This window comes from Hibiscus syriacus, unplaced genomic scaffold (genome assembly GCF_006381635.1).
Source record: "Hibiscus syriacus cultivar Baekdansim isolate YM2019G1 unplaced genomic scaffold, ASM638163v2 tig00110860_pilon, whole genome shotgun sequence".
In the NCBI taxonomy this organism is placed as follows: domain Eukaryota; kingdom Viridiplantae; phylum Streptophyta; class Magnoliopsida; order Malvales; family Malvaceae; genus Hibiscus; species Hibiscus syriacus.
In genome coordinates, this window is record NW_024062891.1 from 324,353 (window position 1) to 347,780 (window position 23,428).

Genomic DNA, 23,428 nt, shown 5'->3' on the forward strand with positions numbered 1-23,428 from the left:
GTAATGATTTCTTGAGTTTTCTAAAAGAATCATTGAATTTTTTACACGCCCATCATTTATAATGAACTATCACATTAATATTATAAACTATTACGTTAATACTATAATAATCAATTATTTTTTTTGTTGATCAAATAATTAGATTAATTTTTTTTTCAATTTACAAACCATATTGAATGCAAATTAAGTTTATGAATTATATTTTCAAAGTTTGAGGACTTTATGTACCATTAAATCTTTTAATTTTGTTGTGTTTGCCACATAAAAAATTTGGACGAGTGAGTGTATTGTAAAATATTTTCAAAAAGTTAATGTGTTAATAAAAATATCAACGTGAATTGTCACGTTAATATAAATAATTAATGTCGTTACTTATTAAGTGTTATGTTAATAAACTTAATAGTTAATATCCAGTAAAGAATCTATTTTTTTTAAAAAAAATTGAAAACAAATTGAGAATAATTAACCATCTCTCTAATATAATCTTTAAATCTAGAAGGAAATAAAAGCATGCAAAGAAATGATAAAAGCTTTGCTTAGACCACTAAAATTAAAAATATTTTTTAATATATTTTTGTGTAATTTAGATTAGAAATTTTAGATATATTGCAATTTATCATCTTACCAATCATTTATCAATAGTCAATGTATGAAGTTATGGTACATATATAGGAGTAATGGAGCCTTCACCATCAACTATATCTCTCCCTCTGCTCCCAATATTCACAAATATATTAATGGAGCCTTCCACCTTCTTCCTGGTTCCTGCTCTCTCTCTCTCTAACATAACAGTAGAGCAAACATAATCCATAAGCTTGCGTTTCATTTCCTTCTCTAAATCTCTTTTTTGAGACCACAACTTGTCAACTTGAGGCCATAATTATGCCAAACACCCTGGGAAAAAACCTCTATCTCTGCTTCAAAAGTATCAGATTCCCATTAGCCTCCCACCTTTCCTCTTCGCAGCCGCTAACCCCAGATGATAGCCGCCGTCTATTAACCTCCTGCACCGCGTCATCAGCCATCTTCAAAAACTATAACTCCCTCTATGACAACACCTTCGACTACTCAACCTCCAAATCCTTAACCCACTCTTCATCTCTCTCCTTCGACCCGGAGCCCGAATCTGACTCCGAACCCGACTTCGCCACCGTTTTCGCTTCACAGCGCTTCTTCTTCACTTCTCCCGGTATCTCTAACTCCATAATTGAATCAACACCGTCGCCATCGATGGCCACTACGCCGGAGTCATCGGATACTGCAGTATTACCCGGCAGTTCCAGTCCCATGGATATCGCAAATGAATCCTCCAACGACGACGGTTGCTGCGATCGTCCGAGTCATGAATATAGCCCCCCGACGACAGTCGAAAACAGTGTCGCCATCCCGACCGTCTCTCCCGACCCATTCATGGATTTCAGGAGATCCATGCAAGAAATGGTGGAGGCTCGTGACTTAATCGACGTCAACGCTAACTGGGAATACTTGCATGAGCTTCTCTTGTGTGCTACTAAAGCTGATGCTTGGAACTAAGTTCTCAGATACAGGAAGCTCGTCTTTGTTTGCATCCAAACAAATTTGTGAAGCTGCTCTCTCACTACTCAATACATTTTTTTAATGGTTAAAATTATCTTTTATATATATTTTTATTAATTTAAAAGTAATTATATAATAGTATATGGTTAGAATTTATTTTAGCCACATAAATCTATAAATTGTATATGAATCGGTGGTCATTACTTGGCACACGTCTTGCAATGCGTCATTGTTTATATATGGTGGCTACACCATAATTTGTTGCGTATTTTCTGCGGTGTTAGCATCATCCATCCTTGTATCTTTTTCGTTATAATTGATTACCATGTTGTTCTGTGAGATGTATTTATGCCATTTGTCTTTTACATGAACGCTCAGTCATTTCTCCCGAGATAACAAAATAAGATTAAAAATACTAAAATCCATGTGAGCTTGGAATCAGCAACCATTGGAGGTTGATCCTCTAAGCACAAGAAGTCATAAATGGATAGCGATGGACCGACGCAGAAGCAAACACATACATTTTTGTCGTTTTTATAATTCTGACTCAAACAATAACCCTTCATAAGTTTCCAAGATCCGGTCTAAGACAAATTCCCGGGTTAAAATTAAAGCAAGTTGAATTTCACTACAATACTACGTGATTAAAATTGTTGGAATGATTAATGCTTGCATAGAGCATTGTTCCATTTTGAATATTATTTCTATGAATTAAAGAGTGATCACATCTCTAGCCTCTAGGCACTGGGAAGTCCCGGGACAGTCTAAGACTCGTAGCTAAAATTATTGGTCTTGTCATCAAACTGATTTAATAATACAAATTTCAGTAAATATTATAAATCTAAACATTCCATCTGTACAATATACGTAAATTATTAAAAAAAATTAAAGAAAATCTAAATGAATATTAAATTATAATCCCGTCATACTAATAAAAAATAATTTCTATCCAATCCTTGTCCTTCTATTGATAATGATCGCTTTTCGTTTTTGGATCGTATGTGGGGGAATACCCATTAAAACAGCTAAAGGTCATGGTGCTGGGCTTCTTGAATGGGCACCCACTTTTATAAATGGCCTACCCTTTTGTCCCTGAAGCAAATTAGCGGGGTTCTTCTTTGTAATGCTTTTTGAATTTTCTCAAAATTTATCACATCCAAGGGTTACTTCATAATAATGATAATATAAAGTCTGCCAGTTTCCAAAAAGCAAATCTGATTTGATTAGAAGGGTTATAATTTTATATATAAGAAGGGAAGTCCCTTTATTGTCAATATTTAATTTATTAATTAATTAATTTTAAATTAAATAATATAAAATTTCTCATAATTACTAAAATAATAATAATAAGCAAGCCTTTCCATTAAAATAGAACCCTTTTTTTCATTAAATAAAGTGAATTCTCATACATGAATTAATAAACTTTAGTGGTAAATAAATTGTTATTATTCCTTAAGGTCTTGGGTTCGAATGTCATGAATATTGTCTGAGTGTTGGCTCCCCCAATCCAGGGTCAGGACATACCTAATACTCAATTGAGATTTACATATAACTTTACAGATTGCCCACCAAGAGTGATGGTGGTGGGATTCAAACTTAGCCTTACAAGCTCAAATTCTTAAATCCCAACCACTTGTGCCAACATTCATTGGCAAGGGTTTGAATATTTAATGTCAAATGATTAAGAATTATTTTTAAACAGATATTACCTTGTACTTATTTTAGATTAATTAGAAGAAAAAGAGTGAAGTCACTCATAGTCCCTTGCATTTATGAAAAATGGTCCGTCGATAAATGGACCCCCAGGCGCCAGATAGGGATGAAGCTAGAAAACCTTTGTAGAGAATTAGAGTTGAAAATTAAAGTTTAAGGGTTAAAATGCAATTCCATCAACGAATTAGCTTACAGTTTGATAAATTTTAAAGGGACTAAAGTTCAATTTTACCTATTACCTGCCCCATCCCGGCCGATACTATTATAAACTTGGTGAGTCGAAGACTTGTTGAAGAAAATAAATACACAAAAGCAAAGTAGTTGTTGGACCCATAATTGTGTTTCAGATAAAATGACCAAACAGCTGCTTTAGCTGTCATATTGAGATTTCCAGAGAAATAAAGTAATACAGAAAATGTATCTTTTTTTTTTTTTTTTTTTTCAGTTAGATCTATATATATACATCTAGCTGAGCTGGCTTAACAGCCTTAACCACTCTAACAACTTGCTAACGCCCTTAACCATCTAACCATCTCACACCTCAACAACACGCCTATTTTCACACACAATCACACTCATTACTAATATTCCAATATTCTTCCTGCTCCTTCGACCCTCTCAACGGGGGAATACACACAGTTGATCTCTGAAGAGTTCAAATGCTCCCTTTGTCAGCGACTTGGTCAGCCCGTCTGCCACCTGATGGCACGCCGGAACATAGTTCACCTGAAGTTGTTTAGCTTCAACCTTCTCACGAACGAAATGCACGTCCATGTCAACATGTTTTGACTGAGCATGATACACTGGATTTGTACTCAATGCAACAGCGCTAGTATTATCACACCAAATGACAGGTGTGATTCGATTTTTCACCCCCAACTAACAACGAGCTGATCCAAGTAACCTCAGAAGCTGTCTCAGCAACGCTTCGATATTCAGCCTCCATCGTAGATCTGGAGACTGTCTTCTGCTTCCTCGAGCACCAAACAGACACGCACCAAGATATACTACATGGCCAGAAACCGATCTTCGGTCATCAAGACTGCCTCCCCAATCTGCATCAGCAAACGCCACAACATCTAGTGCCTTGCTAGTACCTGTAAATGTGAGACCATAGTCCAATGTCCCAGCTAAATATCGGAGTATCCTCTTCACTGCAGCCTATGTAGCTCACGTGGAGCGTGCATGTACTGAGCAGTCTTGTTAACACTGAAGGCAACATCCGGTCGTGTATGACACACATACAAAAGAGCACCAACAATGCTCCGATACTCTCGAGCATTTGTTAATAATTCACCCGCGTCCTGTTTAATTTTTGAGCACCATCATCGGGTAACAGTGGGTGAGCACCTAGTAAATTTGTTCTCTCTAGCAACTCAACTATATACTTCCTCTGAGACAACACAAGGATTCATTTTTCCTCGTAACTTCAATGCCCAAAAAATAGGATAGCTCTCCTAAATCTTTTAAAGAGAATTGCAGCTTCAACGTCCTCACCACTTCATCAATAACATGAGAGGATCCACCAGTAAGGATTATGTCATCGACATAGACAAGAATATAAGTAGAGCAATCTCCATTATCCTTAACAAATAGTGAGACATCAGCTCGAGACTCACTGAATCCCATCCTGATCAAACTGGTTTTAAGTTTATCATGCCAGTTCCTTGGTGCCTATCGAAGACCATATAATGCTTTGTTAAGTTTACACACGAGCAAACTTCCATCAGCAGCATATTCCTCAAACCCAGGAGGCTGCTGCATAAAGACATCCTCGGTTAGATCACCATTCAAGAAAGCATTATTCACATCGATTTGTCGTAATGGCCAATTACTCGCAACAGCAATTGACAACATTGTATTCAATGTGGCAAACTTAACAACAGGACTATAGGTTTCTTTAAAATCGCAACCAGGTACTTGCGAGTATCCCTTTGCCACAAGCCTAGCTTTGTGTCTTTCCACAGTTCCATCAGGCCTTCTTTTTATTCGAAATAACCATTTGCATCCAATCACCTCACGATCTGTAGGCATCTTCACAATCGACCAAGTATTGTTCCTTTGCAGTGCATCAAACTCGCCTGAACAGCTTCTGTCCAGCTAGAACTGTTGAAAGCCTCATAGACATTGTTCGGGACTTCACTCACATTAGAGGTAAAAGCCTTTGGTTTGAATATGCCACATTTACTCCTTGTCATCATCGGATGACTATTGACTTGTGCATCACAAATTTTCTGCACCTTCTTCAGTGACATTCAAGTCTTGAGTCTCACCATGTGTACTGACAACTTCAATCTGCTCAGTATTACTAGTATTTTGACCAGTGACTGAAAATTCACTCGACGGTTGTTGCTGTGCACTCAACACATTATCAGCAGTCTCCTGATGATCTGACTTGCACCAGGCAAACTACTGGAATAATTATTTGCATTATCTACTAAATTGTGTTGAGACCCTGTGGTGTACCTTTCTTCTTGAAGTCTGCTAACATCAGTGACAATTTCGATTGAGCCAGATGGTCTGTTGATGGTTGATGTAGCAGCAGGTAACTGAGCACATTTCTTTGCAAATGGAAACTGACTCTCATCAAACACCACATGTCTTGTGATATAGATTCGACCATCATCAGCAAGACACTGAAAGCCCTTATGTCGAGTACTATAGCCTAAGAAGGTGCATGTTTGGACCTAAAGTCCAATTTGTGCTTCAAGTATGGTCTCAAATGAGGAAAACAGAGGCAACCAAATACTCTTAGCTGTCCATAAGCTGGTTTTTGATGAAACAGCTTCTCGAACGGTGATACACCATGCAAGACCCTTGTAGGCAGTCTGTTAATTAAATGAACTGCAGTAACAACTGCATATGCCCAAAATTTGATAGGCATCGACGCTTGAGCTAGCAACACAAGGGCTAGTTCTATCACATGACGATGCTTGCGTTCCACCACTCCATTCTGCTCAGAAGTGTGTGGACATGTGAGCCTGTGTACAACACCTGCTTTCAACAAGCAGCTCGACAGCCTTCGATATTCACCTCCCCAATCGCTCTGAACAGCCTTTGATGGGCAAAGAGGCAACCAAATACTCTTAGCTGTCCATAAGCTGGTTTTTGATGAAACAGCTTCTCGAACGGTGATACACCATGCACCCTTGTAGGCAGTCTGTTAATTAAATGAACTGCAGTAACAACTGCATATGCCCAAAATTTGATAGGCATCGACGCTTGAGCTAGCAACACAAGGGCTAGTTCTATCACATGACGATGCTTGCGTTCCACCACTCCATTCTGCTCAGAAGTGTGTGGACATGTGAGCCTGTGTACAAACACCTGCTTTCAACAAGCAGCTCGACAGCCTTCGATATTCACCTCCCCAATCGCTCTGAACAGCCTTGATGGGCAAACCAAACTGCACCTTAACCATCTGCTGGAACATTTCAATGCACTAATTGCTTGAGCTTTGTCTTTGAGCAGGTAAAGCCATGAGTGCCTAGTACATGCATCAACAAGGTGACATAGTACTTGTAACCAGTCGAAGTAATATGTGAAGGTCCCCAGAGGTCTGTGAAAACTAACTGAAAAGGAGCATCATATACTGTTAGAAGCATGAAACGGCAATTTATGGCTCTTTCCCATTTGGCACGCAACACACGTTTTATTAACACTTGAAGGAAGAATTACATTTATTTCTTTACAAACTTTCACTAAGCTATCATGCGAAGGATGTCCCAAACGCTGATGCCACAAGTCATACACAGCTGTAGTCAGTTGAGTTGAGTAATTTCTGCCTTGGAATTATCTTCAGGTGAGTTAACTACAAAAGAGTATAAGCCACCATCTTCCTTTCCTCGAAGTAATATTGAACCGGTTTTTCTCATCACGTACACACACTCATGCGCATGAAATTCAAGGAAAACGTTGTTATCCCTAGCAAGCTTCGACACCGACAGCAGATTCTTGGTTATTCTTGGAACATGCAACAGATCGGTTAACAACAGTACACGCGACAATGTAAATAGAGAATCTACCAACAGCTTGTACCTGGATTATGAAAGTCCACTGTCTGTGAGATATTTGTGCCATCAGAGTGACATGATGTGTGGACCCGAATCCACCACCCAGTGTTCACGAGCAACAACTGTGATTTGAACTGATGAGCACCAGATTTTTGACTGGTATTGCAATCATATGAATTATCCTTGGCAGCATAGTAAGCATTTCCTGACTCCTTCCTTTGAATAATTGTGTTATTGGCTGTAACACCAGGGAAGTCTTCATCAAACCGATGCCAACACCGGTCGACTAAATGACCATTTTTTCCACATAATTGGCATTGCAATCGAGACCGACCCCGACCTCGACCAGTCGATCGACCACGTGAGTACATTTGACGAGACACAGTGTTGCGATCAGACTGATCCACAGTCTTACTTGACATTTGCCCTTGAACCATATGTGCACTCATAGGAAGTGACTCAAGCGGACACAAAACCCTGCTAATGAGTCTCCGCATCCATCAGCATAGTGGTAAATAGCGTCAAGAGACACCGATTCACGCATGGTTGTTATGACAGCCACAAAAAGTTGGTACTCACGAGGTAATCCCTTTAAAATGCTCGCAACATGCACTGCCTGTGACACAACACTGCCACACGATGCCAATGCATCGCACACTTCTTTAACGCGAGTAAGATAAAACTCGCATGGACTCGTCTCCTTTCTTAAGAGACTGAAGCTTGTAGTGCAAACTGATGACCGCCGTTGTGGATCTGTTCGAGAAAAACTGAAGCACCGTGCTCCACACAGCAGAGGCTGTTTCAGCACCGACAAACTGAGGTAACAACTGTGGACTGATTGTTGACAGAAGCCAGACGCAAGCACTGTCCTGAGCTACATATTCTTCATATACTCGTTCAATACCTCCTCACCAGAATCACTAACCACCGTTTTGTGACGGAGCAGTCATGGAGCCAGTGAGAAGTCGTTCAAGTCTATGGCTGCGAACGGTGAGAAGCACCTGTTGCTTCCACAACAGAAAATTTGATTCATCCAATACGACATTGACTCTTTTATTCGAGAAAGCCTTAGCATTCCTCGAAACCCCCTCCATTGAAGAAGCAAGTTGATCAACGCTCATTATGAGGACTCTTGTCAAGCAGCGGAAACAGAAGCAAGTCGTCCGGATCGTCCAGCGAAAGATACCATATTGAGATTTCCAGAGAAATAAAGTAATACAGAAAATGTATCTTTTTTTTTTTTTATTTTTCAGTTAGATCTATATATATACATCTATTAGCTGAGCTGGCTTAACAGCCTTAACCAACTCTAACAACTTGCTAACAGCCCTTAACCATCTAACCAACTCACACCTCAACAACACACGCCTATTTTCACACACAATCACACTCATGCATTACTAATATTCCAATATGTCATAATCGTCATTAGTTTTGCTGTAAACAATATGCATGGTTTTACGAGTGCCATAAACAAACGCAGTGGTGGATGCACAGCTTCCGGAAGGCGGATATCCAGAATTTCATTTTCTTTTTTTTAAATTTTATGTGTTCATTCATTAAGAAATATAGTGTTATTAATTTATGTGTGCCCACTTCAAAAGTATTCTTAGATCCGCCATGATGGAATAATGTGAATATTTTTTCCAATGCAAGCCGGTCAAGGAAAAGAAATTCCTACATGTGAGATGCATATGCTGATAGTTATATGAGCATAGGAATGGGGATATGAGGCCATGCACTTAGATGATTTGGAGCTTTCAACACATGGGAATGAGGTTGGGTGGGTTGCAGAAACATATCAAAAAACTCACAAAAAGGGTGTAAAAGATTTTATCTTCTCCTTTTGTCAATCTGTTAATAATTTGGTAACAAAAATGATATGACTGCACTAGTTAAAGTGAAATATGGAACTTTCTGATTGAAAATGGGAGACAATAAAAAAAAGCACAGAGGGTTCGGATTTACTTCACTAAAGAAATCTAAATTTGTGGAACATGAAAAAAATTTCGATTATAGTCTGGTTATATTTAATTTATGGAATGTAAAATTATTTATAAGAATAAGATTATCACGTGCGTTGAATTTGAGTATTTTGATCATCTCGACTCGAATTATATTATTTGTAGCTTAAAGTTTACACATATCAAATACCATAGGTATATACATATATATTGATAGTGTGAGATGATTATAAGATAATATTTATTTAAATTTTTTATTACCAGAGGCTACTAATCAGGGTTGTCAGTTCACATTACATTACTAAACACTGAAACGGAAGATTTGAAATAAATGCTTTCCTTAACCAACATAATTGAACTTTGCAGGTTATAAGTGCAACAAATGAGGCGGAGAGATGAATTGCCAAAATTCTTCACTTAAATGTGATCCCGAGGATGAAGACGCAGAGGGTTCGGCTTTAAATCATCAATTTGCTCTTCCCTCTGCCCTTTCCATTATTGTGCTTTTACTAATGTGTTCTCTGGTGCTGCAATCTCATTCATGCCTTTGTATTGCCCTTTCTAGTGCATCACTAAGTGTTTAGCAGTTGTGGTTTGCCGACAAAGTTGTGAGCTTTTCAGAAATTTAAGAAGAAGATGGAGACAAGTGGTGATCAATTAGCATAGGCACTGTATACAGAAAAGGAGAATTAATTTGATAATGAAAATATAATTTCATTAACTGTAATGACTGTGAGTGTAAGTTATCCTAAATCCAACATGAAGTAATGATTGTCCTTGAAAGGCAAAAGAAAACGTATTGGGATCAAACAAATTAAAAGCCGGCGTGAGTAATGGGGGGTTGCATGAGGAAAAGAGGCTTTTATTGCAACTTGGTTCACACTCTACCACTACCCAACACACTGCTTTGCTTTGATTTGTCAGTCAACCGCCCAATGCAACTAACAACAAATACCAGTTCAATGCTTTAACCACTTCAATTCTCTATTTAATGCTCTTATGGTTAAGTGTTGAAAAACCATCAATACTTCACTCTTTTGGCTTCCTTTTTCTTCTTTGCTTGTCCCACCATAGACCTATTCTCCTCCCCCATGAGTGAGAGTGGTAAGATTTCACGCCAAGCATCATATATGCTAATTAAACATGCTAATGAGGAAAAAGGAAAGCAAATGATGAAAAAGCTCATTGCATACGTCTCATAACCGAAAGCTATGATGCTTACCCATTCTCATTGAATGCACAAAAACATTACTACATATCTTACTTTATTTATTATTAGTAGTATTTTTAAAAAGGAACGATATGAGTATCTCTTTTCTTTTAAAATGTTATCCAACTGTATAAATAGTTCTCATTCTTATGTGAGATCTGACAGAGAATAGGTGTACAAACTATAAAGTCAATTGGTGATGTACATTTTTGTTTCAAATATGTTTGGCATTTTGGGCTCTAAATTTTGGATTGTTTTTCCTTCTCTTGAGGTATCCTAGGACCACTCAAGTAATTTTTTTTTTAATAATCAAAGCATCCATCGTATTTAAGCGAAGAAAATAGTATAATCAGTATTTGGACTCAGAGATGAATAAAGAGGATAAGAGAGAGAAAATAGTTTTTTTTATAGCTTTACATTTATGTAACGTTGTATATATAACCACCCACCCCTTTTCCAGCGAATACCCAGTTGCCATTTTCATTTTCCTTTTTAATTTATTCTCCTCCTTTTCCTCTGTTTTTCTTACGTCTCCTTCAGGTTTTTATTTTGGGTAAGCAAATCTAAAACCTTTTCTATCTATCTCATTTGTTTACAACCTTTAAAGTTGTAACTTGTAAGAAACCCGACACCCATGTCACACTGGAGCATCGAGGAACCCAGTTTTCAAGCTTTTCTGGAAATGGGTTCTTCAGTTCATCCTCAATAAAGCATCCAAGGTACGATTATTTCGTGTGTGTTTTTGGTTTTGATTGAGAGGATTAATAAAAGAGAGGGGAAACAAGTTGCCCTTTATGGTTATTATAATGAGGGACTTTCCTTCTTGTTTTGGAGAAAACGGTGTTCAAGTAGCCGGTTCATCGTCTTCGACTGCACCTAAAGCTGCTCAAAACTTGGTGACTTGTGTTTATCAGTGTAAACTTCAAGGTCATTCTTGCTTAATCACGGTTACATGGAACAAGAATCTGATGGGTCAAGGCCTTGGTGTTTCAATCGATGATTCAGCCAATCAGTGTTTGTGTAAGGTTGACATAAAGCCCTGGTTGTTCTCCAAGAGAAAAGGATCGAAGAATTTACATGTATATTCTGGGAAAGTTGATATATGTTGGGATTTGTCTAATGCCAGATTTGGTTCTGGACCAGAACCAGTTGAAGGATATTACCTTGCTATTGCATTTGACCAGGAATTGGTGTTGCTCCTTGGGGATTTGAAAAAAGAAGCACACAAGAAGGTTGACATTAGAACTCCTCTCGACTCCGATGCCGTTTTGGTTGCCAAGAGAGAGCATATTTTTGGGAAGAAGTTTTATGGAGCCAAGGCTCAATTTTGGGACAAGGGGCTGATTCACGATGTCGTGATCGAGTGCAACACCGTCGATCTTAAGGATCCGTACCTTGTTATCCGCATCGATAGTAAAATGGTGATGCAGGTCAAGAAGCTCAAGTGGAAGTTCCGTGGCAATCAGACCATTTTGGTCGATGGACTTCCTGTACAAGTGTTCTGGGACGTGCACAATTGGTTATTCCGCAATGCTACGAACAATGCCGTTTTCATGTTTCAAACTTGCGTCTGTGCGGAGAAATCTGCATTTGATCCATCTGTATTGACATGGTCTTGCTCTCAAAAGCTTAGAGATCACCAAGTGCAGGGTCTCAGTTTTTCATTAATGTTATATGCTTGGAAGCATGAATAGAAGTGTATTCTTTTTCCCAGATTTAGGAAATACTTTCTGCTGTATGATTGAAATACATGTTCATTTGTTTTCTGCCAGTCTCAGTGTTCTGGCTATTTCATGTTAATAGCATAAACCAGTTGCTCCTGATGCTTTCGACACATTAACCAGTCTTGGGAGAATTGTTATATAGACTAATAGATTGCAGGATCTGTTAGCAATCAGTAAGATCCTGCTTGCACTGCTCAGACAATGATGTTTGCAAGAAGCATTTGAAGACGTAGGAATCCTCGAAATGAAGGCTGTGGCATTCGTGATCGATGCAAATCGGATATTGTCATGCTGTACATTAATGAGAGGCATGAAACAGGTGTGCTATATTTTCCTGAATAGTGAGGAAGCTAATGAATGGGATGTAGGAAGATAAAGATTTATTCTGAATAGTGAGTGTGAATGGAGTTTTAAATCTTATAACAAATGAAGTTGAAGCATCTTTAGAGACAATAGCTGCAGACTGATCTGCAAATAGCTGTTTCAATGCATCAAGTCTGGCATGAAATATTCATCCTTTTTCATATTTCAGGCTAGAAACCCTGCTCTTTGATCCTCACCAACATAAACTTTGTTCCAGTATATTCATGGCTGCCTTTTGTGTGCATATGAATCAATATGTACTTAAAGCTTCTTTCAGAAATTAATTGTGGCTTGTTTCCATCACTAAAAGGGTTAGTCTAATTCCTAATATCGGGTTATCTTCTTAAGTAGAACGTTTTATGACCCTCATGTACCATCTACTTTAGAGACGAAGAATTAGATAATATAATATGTTAAGTTGTTTAATTTTAAAATTTTAAAGAAAAAATATTATTAAACAAAAAATTTGGAGACCATCCAAACGACATCGTTTTTTAAGACCAATAAAAATCTGTCCTAGGCGAAAGGAATTTCAGTGGCATCCAATAAACATGGGGAACTCTTCTTCTCTGTTCCCGCTCACTCTCTGTTTCCCCAAAACCTCTCAATAACTTTGCCCCGAAACAACTTTAATAACCCATTTTTCTTTGCTGCTTCCACTTCAAAGCTTCGATAAAAAACTGTGGCTTTCACCGGGAATCCAACCGACCCCAAACGGAAAGAATATATACTCTTGGACGAAAACGGTGTCGTCGAAGACATGGATGGCTATCAGCTATCTTAACAACCTATCTCTCGAGTAGAATCAGTTTGGGATAAAAAGCCTTCCTGGTCGGCTTTCTCAGTATAACTTGTTTTAATTGTCATTTTTTTTCCGTTTTATGATTTGGGTTTTTACTGGTTGTTCTTTGTGCTACCACCATTCTAGCTGTCTATTGTTCCTAAAAAGAAGATGGTCGTTTATGTTTCTTATCATTGGCTTATGTCTCAACATTGTTTATGCATCTGTCCTTGTTTTGGTCTGACCCTTCGTATCCATTCGGTCGGTGGGTGTCAACCGTAGATGATTAGCCTTACTGGATTGATGGTGATCGCCGTTAGCTGGCTAATTTTGCACTCGGTCGCTGTCACAGCTTTTGCCACATTGGGGATAAGCACATGGTGGTACATATTTCTCTGTTCTTATCCCAAGCTACACAGTCTTGATTCTACTTGGAATTAGTGTTTTTTCACTTTTTCTTTCTTTGTCATACCATGATCATCTACTTTTGAAGATAATTGGATAGCATGGGAAGTTATTGACAAACTGTCTTTCCAGTTTAGTTGCCTTTATTAATGGATTTCCTTGCAGCTGAACTAGAATAAACCATCTTTTGAAATCAAACCTGCAGATATAAAGCTTGTTTGACTCACGATGTGTAAGACAATATCTACTGACTAAAAAAATGGAGTTTTTAATTGTTTTTATCCGAAAATGCTTATGGGTCACCTGGACTTTGCTAGGAGCTTTATCAAGCTAGTCTGTCACGGGTTCTTTCCCAACAGAGATAGTTACTTGTAATTTCTGTTTGTTATAACTTTTATGGTTTGTCACGGAGAAACCAGAAGAATTGTACACATCCACTAGAGCTTTATCAACCTTTATTTTCATGTCAGGCTTATATGGAAATGATAGCTGAGCGGCTAGAGAGTGATGAATAGTGTTGACGATACATTTGGAATGATGAAGAATCGATAATTTTGCAGATTCTCTATTTGTATGTGGAACGTACATGTTCTATTCATGGCTTCTTGAATGAAAATGTTAATTTAACATCAGACATCGTCATTACTAATTTTTAAAATTGATTTGTTTAACAAATTTGGGAATCATTTAGTTCCGCAATATTAGTAGGTTTGATATTGTTGTGAAAAAACCATTCAAAATAATAAACGCTTTAAAAGAGCTATAGTTAATAAAATCATGTTTATCTAACATAAAGAGAAAGCTCATAAACCAGGGGCATGGATAACGGTAATTGCGGAGGCCCTGACAAGAAGTAAATAAGTAGGCTTACCAAAAATAAAAATGATTGGTTGAGCCTGCAGTGAGAATCGCAAGAATAATCGAATCAATTTCGCTTGGCAGCTACAAGTTCCTATCGGCAATTGGCAAAACGAAGATTTAAACCCAAGGCCATATTGAATACAAAAACAAAACATCAAGAGCTGAGCTTGAGCGTGGACTGCCCTTGCCCGCATTCATCATTACTATGTTATGGCTGCTGTAAAAGTAGCAGCAGATAGAAACAGGGGTAAACAATACGTCTCCTTAAGACTTTTTCTTTTATGATGATAACAATCTCGGAGAAGCATATGAAAGAGGCACCCTCCCAACATAGCAATCTGACCTTTGGATATCGCACCAGCATCAATTCCTCCACCTCTCCTGTTATTTGTGGGAATTCAAAAAATTCACACCTTGTTAGAAGGAAGAAAAAATCATTGGACTTGCAGAGAACACTATTTCCCATATCAACGTTATTACATTCTTTAAATCACAGATATTCAGACAGAATCAAAGGCAACATTTAGCAGTTTCCAGTTAGACAGACCACTTGTTTCCAGCCAAAAATTAAAATGACTCTCGAGCACCATGTTTCGAGATAAAGAGTGAATGTGCCAAGCATGACCACTTCTAGAGATGGCAAAACAAAATCCGAAACAACGGATTCTGACCCGATCCAATAGGATTCTTCTTTGAAATCAGGTTTCAGGGCGGAACAGTGTGATTATTTTAATTTCAGGGGTGGATCAGTGTTGGGTATACCAATTATTTTGGGGGTCAGGTTATGCTTCCACTACGTTGGGTCGGGGTCGGGCAGGCAAAAGTCTGTCCCATTGCCATCTCTACCATTTCAGAGTATAACCTTTTCTGGGTTCATGAATATGAAAGCTTCATACTCTTCTCAGTAGTAAGAAAGAAATATGAAGTATTTGGCAAAACTAACAAGCTATAACCTTGCCGGTTGATCATTTTCAAAATCTAAAGGAGGAGATCACCAATACCAGTTATTTAGTGACAGCATGTCGATTAGCCAGACAGTTCTTCTAGACAACCAGAAAATCAACCTCGTCTGAGCTTTCCTCGAAAATTACAAAACCTGAATCTTGATACTCCTCATTACCGCTACCCCGATCACTATTGTAGCTGCTCTCTGATGAACTCATAAGCAATGAACCATCAGATGTATGACTACTCAGCTGGGATGGCAGACTGACCTCACTGTTAACATCGCTATCAAACATGTGTTCTATGTCGATGAAGCTGCAATGACAAGGAACTCAAGTCAAAATGCAAATTTCATTTCCCAGAACCTTTCTAATTGTTATATTAAAATATTTATTTTAGAACAAAGAAGACAACCACTAAATTCGTTCAAGGAAGACCATACCATCCTTCTGATGTAAACTCGGCCAGCAAACAAATATTTGGTCTTACTTCCAAAACCTGCTTTAAAGGAATAATGCTGCAGATTACACAAGGCAAGAAATTAGTAAAACATACGGGTTAAATGCATATATTACCCCAGTAGTTGTCCACTTTCTCACTCAAAGAACCTTTTTATCAGTTTGTCCCCTGAAGTTGCAAAAAGTCATCACTTTGCCCCTCAAAGAACCTTTATACCAGAAAGTGCCACGTGGCGTAGTTTTGTAAAAAATGAGAGATTCAGGAAAATGTCAAAAATACGAAAAATATCAAAATTTGTATACTTTTTGTAATTTTATATTTTTTAATTATAAAATCACAAAAAAATGCATATAAATTGATTTTTTTATAAAAAATTTTATTTTTCAAAAGAGAATTTATTTACATATTTTTTTGTTTTTTTAACATAATAAATGTTTTTACAACGTGTTGCTTTCTTATTGGGACACGTCATCATAACGGGTAGCAAGAAATAAGAGTAACAACTTTTTGCAACTTCAAGGAAAAACTGATAAAAGATCTCTTCAAGTACCAAAGTGAGAAAAGTGGACGACTTTTGGAGCCAAATATATATTTAACCCAAAACATAAAGTAATATCAGCACTCGGCAGTTTAACAGTCTCAATAATTTAGTTACCTTGGGTTGTAAGATCTCTGATACCAATCACCTTCTGAAGCTAAACCTTCCCTATTAGATATGTCCTAGGTGATGGAAGTAATCGGGGTCAAAAGCAGATTTAGCATACACATGGATTATGAGAATGATAATCACTTGTCAATTTCACTCACAAGATATTGAAGGAATTTAAAATCTCCTGCAATAATTGCGGTCAAGAACCTAGAAACTTCCACCTGCACCAGAAGTCAGACTGGAGAAAGAGAGACAGATACAGAGGGGAAGTTTTGCTAGAGGGGAATAGATTGGGGGTTGGATTCAGACCTCACCTCTTTGAGATGCATGCAGTCCCTTAAAATTAAAACCTCTAGTAGATTCCCACCACTTCCACTTCCCAAATTCCTGATTACAAGCAGGGAAAAATCTCATTCTGCACAAAATATAAGTTGAAAAAAAACATTTAAAGGGATTCTCCTAGTTATGGTTGAAAAGAGCAGCACAGACCTCAAAAATGTTCCAGTGATCGAGTAAGATGTCGAAAAATCGGCATATTTAAGTTTACGGAATCCCTGCAAGTAATATGAAGGACTAAACTTCTCAATTTACATTCAGGTCAAATTTATAACAGATATTTACAGACCACTGCTAATTGCAAGTAAAATGAAGGACTAAACTTCTCAATTTTCATTCAGATCAAATTTATAACAAATATTTAAGACAGCTGCTCATTGCAACATAATATAATAGTATCTCAACTCTTCCAGGCATACAACACCGCCTCAAACAGAACTTAAGATATTTATGCAACCCCATCCTTCCTAATACTTTCAGACCATTGAGATTATATGTCAACCAGAACTTAACACCAAACAAGTTCATACCTTAACAAGAATACGGACTTTATAATCATGCAGTTTAAAACCTCTCAGCGATAAAGAAGAAAGATTAGGACAATTGTTCACGACATCCACACAAGTTTGCGACTTCAAGCTGTCATCCCTCCCTGCATTATCATATGAGCAGATATGTAAAGAGCAGTTAAAAGAGACACTCAAGAAGAGAATCTGTACCTGTTTTGGAAGACTCAAAGAATAAACGCTCTATCAAGTGACAATTGGAGCTCACTGACATCAAAGTTTGCCTCAACTCGACATGACTGCATCAATCGAAGGTTGATTGAACAATTTTAAGGTTAAACAAAAAAAGAATTAGCTACTCTGCTAAAACCACATTGTCTGAGTACCACAAACAACTGCAAACCAAATTGTGTTAAAACTAACAAAACTCGATGATCAGACAATAATTGCTTTTTTAATTAATATAGAATGTTTTATTCAGTATTCATTCATTTGGATATTTATTAATATTAGTATATTAATTTAAGTTAGTGCACGTAGAAAACGGATCTTTTGTGAGCGTTGTTCTTTGATCAATCATTCCAAATTTTTTCATATTTAGAAACAACTTTTAAGTTATAAGCTTCTACCGCTTGTTATATCATCCAGCTGCAACAGCTTAACGCATGCTCAAACCAACAGAAAAGAAAGGAAAGGGCAAATTGGTGGGGTCAATAAATGTAAAAACCAACTTAGATAGCGAAACTTACAGGCCGACAATTTCCAAATCAAGTAAAGAAGGGCAGGCAGCTAATGCCACACAGAGTGATGTATTGTCCATTCTTTCAATATTGTAAAGATGCAACCTCCACAAAAGAGCCCTTACAATATGAAAATAGCAAATGATAAGAACAAAAAGAACAACTTATCACATAAACCACATTCTAAACAAGGAGTCAATGTATTCAACCATACCCAGCGGTGCCATTGTCCCCACTTAATGGGTATAAGCAGGTCCTTGTAAGAATAGATGATTCCTTCCCTTGCCTGGTCTTTTTTTCATTCCATGAAAAGCTAGATACATCTACAGAATTCTGGATGGTATAAACCAATGGTTGACAGGAACCCGGTGAGGAAGTTGGGCCTGGTACTATTCCAAGCTTAAGCGATCTAAACAACCATTCAAAACATCGTAATTAACAAGAAAACATAACAACATAAACAACCACATGCAAATAAATGAACTAGCTGATACTAACCCATACTAATCCTTTTCTCTAATAGATAAAACATAAAGGAAACGGCAAAAACACCTTCTGAGTTACTAATTAATGAAGTTTTCCAAGACTTAAGAGATCGATAAGCGGTAATAATACTTTTAAAATGCAAAAGGAAACTTAAGTATCGGCTTAAGATAATGTATTTATTAGTTAAAAAGAAAGGCAAATTGTAATAGCGAAAAATGAAAGGAAATCTTACCGGAACGATTTCCCAGCTCGTTGGATCATGGTGGAGACAACGGCATTATTAACCTTGGGAACGACAGTGGTAAGGTCAATATTCTCGTAGCACAATGGATCCATAGCACACTTGTTAAACATCCAACACGTTGCCGCGGCGTAGCAAAGACTCTGCGAATCTAACATAGAAAACACCTGCAATAAAATTAAAAAAAACACGTCATCATCAAAACAAGATTTAAAAACAAAATCAAAGGCCTTGATGAAAATGTGGAAGAATGGAGGTATTTACCTTGATGGTCAGATCAGGAGGGAGGGCCCAGGCGATGGAGTTATGAAGGGAAGCACGTTTACGAGCGGAGCGATTAGCGGCACGGAGGAGGAGGGAACCAATACTGTGAGCGAGATCGATGAGAAGAGCTTGATCGGCGTCGGAAGGAGTGGAATCGAGGAGGCGGTCGAAGGAAAGGTCGAGGGAAACAGGAGGGGAGGAATCGGCGAGAGAGAGGAAAGAGAGGAGGAGATGGTCCATCTGAGTGAAGCGAGAAGGGAGGTTAGGGTTTTCACAGGAGGATTGGCAAGGGCGTTTGGCCATGGAGCTTGTTGTTGGTGAAGGGTGGAGGAGGGTATCCATAGCGGGTGGCAGTGGATGTAAGAGAGAGAAGAGAAAAGAAGGGTGGAGTAGCGTTGGTGATTTTTTCTTTTTGGAATTGATGGATTGAACATAGGGCTGGATTTGCTGACACGTGGTGATTTACGTGGGGTTTTAAAAGGTCTGTGAGTTGTGGATGTACCACTATACGTGTCTTTATCATGGCTCAGAGGTACTCTGCCATTTTGTTTCATATAATTGTTATTGATAGAAGAGAAATAATTGTTTATGTATTGTTTGGAACCAACCTTAAATAGAATCATAAAAGGCTTCGATTGATGTTATTTTGGTCCTAACTACTTAATTGTTACAGTCACAGACCTCTTAAAAATTTTACTAATTCTTTCTTCTTTACTTCAATTAATTATTTTTTATGGAATGTACCTTTATTCTTGTTTTTCTTATTTTGACTAACAATTCTTTTGTTAACATCCTATGAATTAATAGAAATTTCATAATAAGGTAGGGTAGCCTCCTCTGTATCGTTACCGCCACCTCAAGATTTCTTGAGTTACTATAGTAGTGTTTGTTTTTACTGTATAAGGTCTGCAAAGTTATTATGTCTGTGTTGCGCAGACCACGCGCAGATATTGTGTTTCGCAGACCGTTTATTTTTTAGAAGACAGAAGTTCTTCTAACGTCTGCGCGTGGTCTGCGCGGCGCAGACGTGACCTTATGTCTGCAGACGTCTTCTAACATCTTTAAAGAGGTTTTATATTTAATTTTATATTATATTATATTTGATTTTAATTTTAATATTAATTTTTTAAATAAATTAAATATTAATTTTTTAATAGTATATTATAGATATTAATTTTAATACTAAATTTTTAAATAAATTAAATATTAATTTTTTAATATTATATTATAGATATTTAATTTTATATCATATAAATTATTTTTTTATATTATTAAAATTTTATATTTATTTTAATTATTTTGATTTAAGTTTAAATATAATATATTTTTGGATTTGTTATTTTTAAATTATATTTAAATTTTTTATTCAAAATGTAAGTATTTAAACCACATTGCTTAATAAAAAATGATTTCATTGTTTGATAATTAAGATTTTAAAATATAAAAAATTATAAATTATGTTTTTAAAATTTTAAAATATAATTACAATTAAATAAAAAATAATCATAAAATAATTTTATAAATTAAAAAACATTTTTTAAAAATATCATATAATTATAAAAATAAATTATGAATATATATATTTAAAAAAAATTAAAAGTATTACATAATTGCTTATTTTGAAAAAATCATGTAATTTAATAATCATTTATAAATTTTATTCTATAAAACTTATAAAACTAATAATACATGTGATTATGTGAGACTTATAATAGAATTAATAAGGTGGTGTTTGTTTTTCTAAAAAATTTATTATTGTAGTTGTATGAATTATTTAAATTTCAGTATTGTAAAATTAAAATTATTTAAATCTTAGTATTACAAAACTCTTTTAAGTTTAAAAAATCAGTTTATTTATATTTCAGTTTATTTTAGCAGTCTGCAGACGTTAAAAAACAAACAGTATTCTTTTTGCAGACTGCAGACTTTTGATCCACCTCTTCTGCTGCAGATGTAGTTCGCAGACTGCATACATTTTTCCTCTGTAAAAACAAACATCACCTATATGTTTAAAAATTGATTATGGAATGCACTGATTTAGACTCGGGCTGTATTCTGTTTTATTTTTTGGTTTGATAACATTTTTGTCTATAATTCTATTTGATATAATTTGTTCATTTCCTTTGCTTGGTTGCTGTGCTGATGGGAGTTTTCGTATTTGCTTATCAAATGCTGAGAAATAATTTCTTTTTAGGTTTTTTTAAGACAAAAAGTGTAATGTCAGAAAAAACATCTATAATTTTTTATTGAATTATTATATTAACTTTTTTAACAGTTTAATCACAACGTTTATAATTATAATTTTTTTATAAACCTGAAATAAATATAAGTTAGTATCAGTCTAAAAACTTTTAAACCTTTGATAATGAATGTTTATATATTTACATACGCGGTGTTTAAGCCTAATATTTTAAAGAATAACAATAATTTTTTTAATCGTTTAAATAGTTTGATTTATACAAATAATTAAACTTATACTATTAATTTATAACATAAACATGAAGAATGTATACAAATCTCACCGTTTTTATTAATGCTTAAAGGGTTGGAATCTTTTGTAATTATGATATTCTGTCTTGCGTTTGAGTTTTCAGCCTCATCAGCAGTTATTTTCAGGGTAAAAAAGAACAAAATATATTTGTGAAGTCTGTCAAACAACTGTGTAACCATCCCAGTCGAAATGAGCTGACTGAGAATGATCCTCTACAGCCAAAGCAACCCCTGAAGAAGAAGCCAGGCTAATAATCACGCTCTGATTACACAGACTCGGTTCATCAACCAGACATGGAATCCTGTCTCCTTAGAACTCAAGGATAGGATACAGAGGTACGAGCCTATAGAACAGATCCTGTTCAAGTGGTCAATGGGTCCTTTTACTTGTCCCGAAAAGAAAATGAATAAACTAAAGATCATTGATATTTTAATAAATTTATATTTTCGTTTCTGAAATTTGAACATAAATATTATATTACTAATATTATTAGTTTATAACAAATCGTCATTACATCATAATTTTTTAGTATATTAATTATGTAATATATTAATAAAAATGATTAATACTTAAGTTAATGCTTGGAGTATAATTAAAATGTTATTTTTTAAAAAGTATTTGTTTTTTCTCCTCATTCCAAACTATTTTCACCTTCACCAATAATGATAAATAAACTTATATATCTTTATAATGTAAAAAATCCATGACGAGTACATATACATATTTTAGGTAAAAGTGTAACTTTTGCCTCAATAATATAATCAATTTATCATTTTTGTTTATATCGTATTTTCGTATCAATTTAACCCTTAAAGTTTCTCAATTACATCATTATATATCTTAACATTCACTTAAAACCCTAAATTAAGGCTTTAAGTTAGAGATTAGGGTTTAGAGGTTATGGAGTTATTTAGCGTTTAAGATTATCAATTTAGAATTTTAAGTTAGGGGTAAGGTATAGAATGATGCAATTAAATAACTTTGAGGGTTAAATTGGTGTGAAAATACGATAGGGGCAAAAAATGATAAATTATGTCTACTACAAAAGCAAACCTGACCCTTAAGTCTATATTTTATGTACTAAATTAAAGAATGTCAATTTCAGTTATATGAGTTTTTTTATTAATTTAGGGTAAGTACAAGATAATATCTAAAGATTATTCTCAATCATTTGACATTGAATGCTCATACCCTGATATTCATGGCGCTCGAACCCAAGACCTCAAGGAGATTAACAACAATTCTTTTACAATCGAAGTCACTTAATTCATGCTTATCTACGTTTTTTTCTTTCAACCATAATCTCATCTAATTTAATCAATTGATTCATCAACCGGTGAATCAAACTAATCACATATTTAACTGTTACTTTCCCACCTTTAAAAATTGTTGATTCAACGGTTGATACAAGAGACGCAAACAGGAAAAAAATAATTTGTGGTATTAGAATTTAAAAAATTATTAAAAGAAATTTTAAGCGAATAGAAATAAGAGTAAATTATATTGTCTTTTTTAATTTTGACTATCGATATTTTAATTTTATCAAATCATTCAATTATTTAAACGATAACAATTAAATCACCTTCTATTAACTATTAACAGAAATATTAGCGTGACAATTAATAAAATTATATAATTACATATTTGATTATCAATACTTATATATTTATCAATTTGATCTTAATTTTAAATCATTAATAAATTTAATCATTTAATCATACAGTGACAAAAATCATCATTA

At 35.7% G+C, this 23,428-nt stretch overlaps 3 protein-coding genes and 1 non-coding gene across 4 annotated transcripts; 2 read left to right on the forward strand and 2 right to left on the reverse strand.

Moving 5' to 3' along the window:
* Window positions 1-739: 739 nt before the first annotated feature.
* LOC120143640 (transcription repressor OFP16-like) lies at window positions 740-1,533 on the forward strand. The gene has a single exon (XM_039157912.1). The coding sequence runs from the start codon at window positions 883-885 to the stop codon at window positions 1,531-1,533; it is 651 nt and encodes a 216-aa protein (XP_039013843.1). The 5' UTR covers window positions 740-882.
* A 9,463-nt stretch (window positions 1,534-10,996) lies between these two features.
* LOC120143683 lies at window positions 10,997-12,171 on the forward strand. Its single transcript, XM_039157937.1, has one exon. The coding sequence runs from the start codon at window positions 11,231-11,233 to the stop codon at window positions 12,128-12,130; it is 900 nt and encodes a 299-aa protein (XP_039013868.1). The 5' UTR covers window positions 10,997-11,230; the 3' UTR covers window positions 12,131-12,171.
* A 2,500-nt stretch (window positions 12,172-14,671) lies between these two features.
* On the reverse strand, window positions 14,672-19,571 carry LOC120143682 (F-box protein At4g02760-like). The gene is made up of 13 exons (XM_039157936.1): window positions 19,197-19,571; window positions 18,924-19,099; window positions 18,420-18,614; window positions 18,215-18,325; window positions 17,679-17,764; window positions 17,490-17,611; window positions 17,113-17,177; window positions 16,938-17,010; window positions 16,782-16,844; window positions 16,630-16,694; window positions 15,958-16,032; window positions 15,572-15,830; window positions 14,672-14,951 (listed from the first exon to the last, which is right to left on the reverse strand). The coding sequence occupies exons 1-12, from the start codon at window positions 19,536-19,538 to the stop codon at window positions 15,614-15,616; spliced, it is 1,590 nt and encodes a 529-aa protein (XP_039013867.1). The 5' UTR covers window positions 19,539-19,571; the 3' UTR covers window positions 14,672-14,951; window positions 15,572-15,613.
* Window positions 19,572-21,840: 2,269 nt separating this feature from the next.
* Window positions 21,841-22,060, reverse strand: LOC120143699. Its single transcript, XR_005517970.1, has one exon. It is a non-coding gene; the product is annotated as a small nucleolar RNA U3 (small nucleolar RNA).
* Between the last annotated feature and the right edge of the window lie 1,368 nt (window positions 22,061-23,428).